Source organism: Triticum aestivum, chromosome 4D, assembly GCF_018294505.1.
Source record: "Triticum aestivum cultivar Chinese Spring chromosome 4D, IWGSC CS RefSeq v2.1, whole genome shotgun sequence".
Taxonomy (NCBI): Eukaryota; Viridiplantae; Streptophyta; class Magnoliopsida; order Poales; family Poaceae; genus Triticum; species Triticum aestivum.
Window position 1 is genome coordinate 342,177,527 of NC_057805.1, and position 6,090 is coordinate 342,183,616.

The following is a 6,090-nucleotide window of genomic DNA, read 5'->3' on the forward strand; positions in this document are numbered from 1 at the left end:
TTTTGTCACAGGGGAAAACATGGCTAAGAACAGTTCTTCCAATTAAATTTTCCCGTTGGTTCCAATTTAATTTGAAGAATAAAACTTTTACTTTGCAGCGGAAACTTTACAATATTCTATTCACAAACAATTCTGTACTCTTTTACTCTCTAAGCAATTTTAACCGATTGGTTCAAAATTGAATTAGAGAAGCAACAATTTAATCTTTCACAGTGGAAGATATGAATAAAATTCATGAACTTTTTTTTCTCTTTACAGAAACTTTTCTTTGACCAAATAAAAAATCATGAACTTTTTAATTTTCTTTGTAAAATTCATGAACATTTCTTTTTCTTAAAATTTTCTATTTTCATTTTCAGAAACTTTTCTGTTTACTTTTTCTATTTTCTAAACAAACTTTCTTTGAATTTTATTTGAATAGAAAATACTATGTGAAATCTGCCCAAAAAAGTGGACAAAAAACAAAAAAGAAAAGTACAGCGCAGCTACAGCCTCGGCCTGACGCGCGAGGCAAAAACTGGCCCACGACCTGTGAGGCGCGCGCTATTGCCAGCCTCGCCACTTTCAGCCCGATGGCCCAGGCAAGCGCAGCCTAGCTGCCGCCTCTGTAACGGCCCATAAGGCCCGTAGGGCAGCCATCAAGTGCTCCTGGTCGTCGGATTCCATCTGACGGACCAGCGGACGACTCGGGCGATCAAAACGCCTCTCAGTCGTCGGGGGGAAAACCCTAGCTCATTCCCCCCCGCACGCGCCGCTCACTCCCTCTCGCTGTTCGTCTCCACAACGGCGGTTCTGCCGGTCGGTCCGGTCGCGCCAGTCGCCGGCAACGGCGTCCACCACCGCGCGAGCCTGGCCGCTTCTCTTTCCTCCTGTTCCCCTTCTCTTTCCTGTTGCAGAGAGGGCTGGGCCGTCCTCCAATCTGTCTCCGCAGCCGGGGCCCGAGGCCACCGGCGAGCTAAGTCTGGCTGCCGGCGACGGCGACCTGAAGCCACCGCGCTGCACGCGCCACCCTCTCCTCCCCCCTTTTCCTCCTGTCCTCTCCTCTGTGTCTTCACCACCAGCGCCTCCTCTTTTTCGATCTGGACGACGACTGCGGCGGAGGTTTCGACGGCGGCGCCGTGGCCTTCCCCCTCGCCGGCTGCGCGCCCACCTCGCGGTGAGCGCGCCGCCGTCGAGCGGTTTGGCTGCGGTGCCCCCCTTCTCCTTTTCCGGCGAGCCCTTGGGCTAACTCCGGTGGTTCTTCTTCCGGATGGCTCGGCGTGCCGATGCCCGTCCGGATCGAGAGGAACGGTGCGGCCATAACGGCGGCGCTACTTTCTCCGGAGAGGAATTTTTCTTTCACCTGTTCTAGGGTTCTTTGGGGAGGGGAGGATTTCTGTTGCTACCGAAAATCCAAAACGCCAACCTGGGCTGATACCATTGATAGGATCTGTTGATCCAGTGGGCATGGGTATTCCGGTAGTGGTGATAGGTATTACCTTTTCCATGTGGCTCGAGGAGCTCCCGGTGCCGGCCATGGCACCGGTGCTGGAGATGGCAGAGGGTAGTGGTGGCGGTGCTTCCCGTCAGCACTGCACTAACCCTAGCTCGGTAGGGGATGTAGGTGGGGTGTACGGTGTCGCGACGAACCTCTTCCTCCGAACCGCCGACCCCACCTCTTTATATATAGTGCAGGTGACAGGGGCCCGTCAACCATAGTAGGTTGAGCGCCCCCGATCAGGGCGCGGATCTAAGGGCCCGGTGGGCCATTGGGCCCACACGGTTGAGATCATCCTAACAGATCCCCCTTTTGTAAAGAAAAATGTAGAGAGCAAAAGGTATATCTTCAGCTTGTACGTGCCTTGCCTTCTGTTCATTTCATTCTTTAGAGACGGTTCAAGGGGTGTCATGTAATCACCTAAACCTCTTGAAACAAAAACAAAAGAAAAAAAGAGAAAAGAAAAGAAAAAAAAAGTATGCATATATCACAGTTTGTTGAAGAGAAAAGAAAAGGTAAGTACGATGTACAATACGACGATATTGCCCGGGAGGATACTTGCCGATCCATCCCCTATAACGAAAACCAAAAAAGTTCTTATGTTTGCAGCTAGTAGGAGCATCAACACCTTACTGGTGCGACCCTTGCATGTACAGTATAGGCAGCAGCTTGTTCGGCTCTTGGATCCGATGATCTCTTCTACCACTCTCCCTTCTACCTCCTCTTATTCCCCGGAGTTTGTTGCGAGGAAGATCGGGGCCGGCGTCGGCGTCGTGTCGACGCCCCACACCATGATCTCCAGGCAGTCTTGAGGGATGCCCTTCACCTTGCTATAATCCTCCGACACCACTTGCTGCACAAACCTCATCGAGTCCTGCGAAACAATGATACAAGAAAACATGTTAGCTCTGGCAAAAGCGAAAAATCATCATAGGTCGTCTGGCATCATCGCATTACAGAGATGGAAACATGCTGTAACGGCCTCTCATGATTGATCGCAGCAACTAGCGAGAGGGGGTGCTTTAGTGGTTAGATTCATGACAGGTGAAACAGTCAGCTGCACACCTAAAAGAAGCCCTGGTTTTCTCAAGAACGGCATTAGCTATTAGCCAGGGGTACTACGGCAGTACTGCTGGTGCTGTGGGCAACCACCAACACCGAGCGTGTCTTGCCTTGCACCAAATCCTACTCATCCCCACGGCCGGGGCCCCTCCCCACCAAATCATGCCACTCGCACCGCACCGGATTAAATTAAAGATAAGCCCCCCGCGATTTGGCATTTGCATTGCCATTTCCAGATCCTCACGGATTCGACCCGTTTTGTCGATTGCCGCAGCTTCGGTGTACCGACCGACGCCCGCGCCAATTTTTTTTGCAAATTTCCTGATGAAACGAAGGAGGGCCTCCACCGATGTTTATGCGGAATTGAAGGACGCGTGACAAGTTGAATTTGACCGGAAAAGTTGGGACAGATGGGCCACGAGGCGTCGAGGCCTTCCAACCCCACCTGTACCACATGCACGAACAGAGCTGGCTAGCTAGCAGACAGGGCGAGACGCCGCTTTCATGGCGGAAGATTGCCTCCGCGACATCGCTGTGCCGCGCGAAAGGCCATATGAATGCTTGCTGCTAGTTCCGGGCGTGCATGCATGCATGGCCACGCCGATCGAGCCGGCCGGCCGGCCGAGGAACGAGGAAGCAAGCAGTGTGCTACTGCTACTGGTTACTGCTGTACTGCCAATGAAGGGTCGATGGTTGACTGACCTGGGACTTGTCGGGCTCGGAGGTCGGGTAGCGGCCCCAGCGCTCGGGGTCCCAGAGCACGGAGCTGTTGAAGGCGAAGCCGTGGACGTCAATCTCAGGCGAGGTCGCCGCCGTGCCGCCGCCCGTGCCGGCGGTGCCGTTGCTCATCAGGTCCCTGGAGAACCAGCCGAGGACCTTGGAGGAGCTGCACGCAGGGCCCTGGATGACCACCTTCCGCTCGTTCCGCGACATCCTCGCCACCGGCCACGCACCGAATGTACTGCAAAAGATTTTGCGTAAAAGCAACAGATTCTCGCGTTAGAGATTTGGATTAGATACCTACAATATTTAGATGGTGGAAACGGCGCGCATGTGCCGAAAAGCTTGAAAAGATGCTGGTAAGTAGTGTGTCCATGTCATGCTGCCGCGACGGCAAATTAGTGGCTTGCTAAATATGGTACTTGTACTGGTGATTAAGCATGTCTTATCGCGCAGATCGAAATGGCTGGCATGCAGTTTCTGAAGCATTAATTCGTAGAAACACTTTTTTTTTCTGCCTAACTATGCTAGACGTCAATTTCTGACAGCAGTTTGGAGTATGCTGAAATGCAGATTGGACATACTATATAAGTACCCGTATATATATACTCGGAGAAGTACTACTGGCGTGTTACAGACACTAATGCCACTAATGCAGGAGATTGCTAATCAATCTAACACGACGGGAGCGATGCTGCAGATACTACGAATATTTCCAAAATAGGAGTAAACCGAGTAACCGACGGGTGAAACTGCAGAGGGTCAAGAATCAGAACCAACAAGACAATAGTAGAACTGATCTGACGAAGATCACTCTTCCCTTTCCTTTTTGGCGAACTGAACAAGACCAGTCAGCCTGGAAATAACAGCGAGAAACCCGTGCCGTGTACGTACGTAGTACTGGCTCGGATTCCTCGACCCCGAATAGAACATGCAAGGCGTCTGCCGTGATTGCGAGTACTCCCAGTTTGACAGTTAGCAGCCGTGCAACGTCCGGCAGGAGCTCCCCGCGCTCATGTTTCCCTGTCAGGCCCGCGGGGAGGAAGGACACCGCTCACCCGCACCGTTGGTTGAGGGGTGCCAATCATTCTACCGACACATTTGGGCGTCTCCTACGCAACAACAACGCCCCTTCCTGATGCCTGCCATTGGCACCCAGGACGGAACAAGACCGTTACGTCGCCGTCCTAGTAAAATAACACAAAAGCAATGAACCGCTTGCTCTGCTCCAGCCTGACTGACTAGAGAGGGGAGATCCATCCCAAGTGGTACAGCGCAGGCCTGGCAGGGGAAAAGAATGGGAGCAGAGAGATAAAAAACGACCCTTTAATGGGGAGGGTGAGCGGCCTCCTCACATCACATGGCCCGGATGATAATTGGATCGTCGCCGGCGATTAAACTAGCCCTGGGCCGGAGGTCGTCCAGGCGGTGCGTGAGCTGTAGCCCTCGGGGCAACCTGACAAAGTTGCTTGCAACTAGCCCTGCGAGCGTGAGCGCTTTGCTCGCTAGCTGCGTACTTCGCCGCGTGACCGTCCGCGCGCACCAACACAAGGCAAAAGTTTTTCTTGTTTTGCTCGAGTGAAAGATCTTCTTTCACTTTGCTGCTGGGAGGACGCGAGGGAGGGAGAATGCAAGGGCTGAGGAACGGACTGGACGGTACCTGATCTGCCGGAGCTGGTCGAAAAAGCGCAGCTCGTACACGTCGCCGAGGCCGGCGAAGTGAACGATGGCGGCGAGGCGGTGCCGCTCGATGTGCTCCAGCGCGGTGTTGCGCTGGTGGTGGCGCTCCTTGCCCGCGGCGACCTCGGCGGCCGTGAAGTTCTCCTTGTACGTCAGGTGGCGGTAGAGGATCCCCGTGTCGCGCAGCAGCTTCGCCGTCGCCGGCACGTCGGGGGCGGCCTCCACCACCAGCCACAGCAGCGGCGGCGGCACGAGCCGCAGGGTGTGCGCCATCCTGGTCAGCATCGCCGGCCGCTCGCCGGCCGCCGTAGGCGTCGACTCGGTGGTCGTCACGACCACCAGGAGAGGCCGCGGGACACCCCCGATTCTTGCGGCCGCGTCCCGCGCCAACAGGCTCCGGTCCATGGCTGCGCCCGACGCGATCACTTGCGGCGTCTTCGCCATGTGGCTGCTCCCCACCCCGGCGGGCGCGACGGACCGCCAGTCGGAGACGGAGGAGGGCGCGAAGCCCGTGAAGAAGCCCATGACGAAGCAGAGGCTGGAATGCAGCAGCGCCTTCTTCCACAGCTGCGAGCCGCCGGATGCCTTCTTGGCCCTCCCGCCTGCCGCGCCAACGTGGTCCATGGCGGAGCCCATGAAGCAGACCACCACCGACGCCTCCCTAGCCGCAGCAGACGACGATCTCCCTCGCGCTCTCGAGAGCCTCGCGTCGCGCCGTGCCGTGTCGTAGCCAGAAGCTAGCGCGGCTGCCTGATTGTAGCCTGGTTAGGCAGCGGCGGTAGTGGCGGACGCGAATTTGGCAGTGGAGGTGGGTTTAAAAAGGGCGGGAGGTGGCGGGCAGCGGAGGCAGAGGGAGGAAGCGGCACGAGCGGGGAGCGCCACCAACGCCCTCTCCCTTCTCCGGGACGCCGCTATCATGATTAGGTGGCGTGCCGGCGAGTGACGCACTAATGCGCACACTGCCCCAACTACATCGAAATCTATATGCACGGGCGCACCAAGCTATTTTCGACCGTCGGATGGATATCAGACGAATGCAGTCTAGCTGATGAATGGATTGTTGGCACATTAGCAACAATGCTCTCACGCACTACCAAAATCAAGCCGCACTACAGCATTTCCCTCTCTCAACATTAATGTAGATTTCTAAT

General features: G+C 55.2%; 1 protein-coding gene across 1 annotated transcript; it reads right to left on the minus strand.

Moving 5' to 3' along the window:
- Positions 1–1,943: 1,943 nt before the first annotated feature.
- Positions 1,944–5,860, minus strand: LOC100125730 (probable glucuronosyltransferase Os03g0287800). The gene is made up of 3 exons (XM_044519634.1): positions 4,920–5,860; positions 3,242–3,500; positions 1,944–2,351 (listed from the first exon to the last, which is right to left on the minus strand). Exons 1-3 carry the CDS (start codon positions 5,573–5,575, stop codon positions 2,202–2,204), a joined length of 1,065 nt encoding a protein of 354 aa, XP_044375569.1. The 5' UTR covers positions 5,576–5,860; the 3' UTR covers positions 1,944–2,201.
- Positions 5,861–6,090: the final 230 nt, after the last annotated feature.

Coding starts and splice junctions, on each gene's coding strand:
- LOC100125730 (XM_044519634.1), bottom strand. CDS start 5,575: ATGGGCTCCGCCATGGACCACGTTGGCGCGGCAGGCGGGAGGGCCAAG. Junction 3,501..4,919: donor GACCAGCTCCGGCAGATCAG/GTACCGTCCAGT, acceptor AATCTTTTGCAG/TACATTCGGTGCGTGGCCGG. Junction 2,352..3,241: donor CCGAGCCCGACAAGTCCCAG/GTCAGTCAACCA, acceptor ATTGTTTCGCAG/GACTCGATGAGGTTTGTGCA.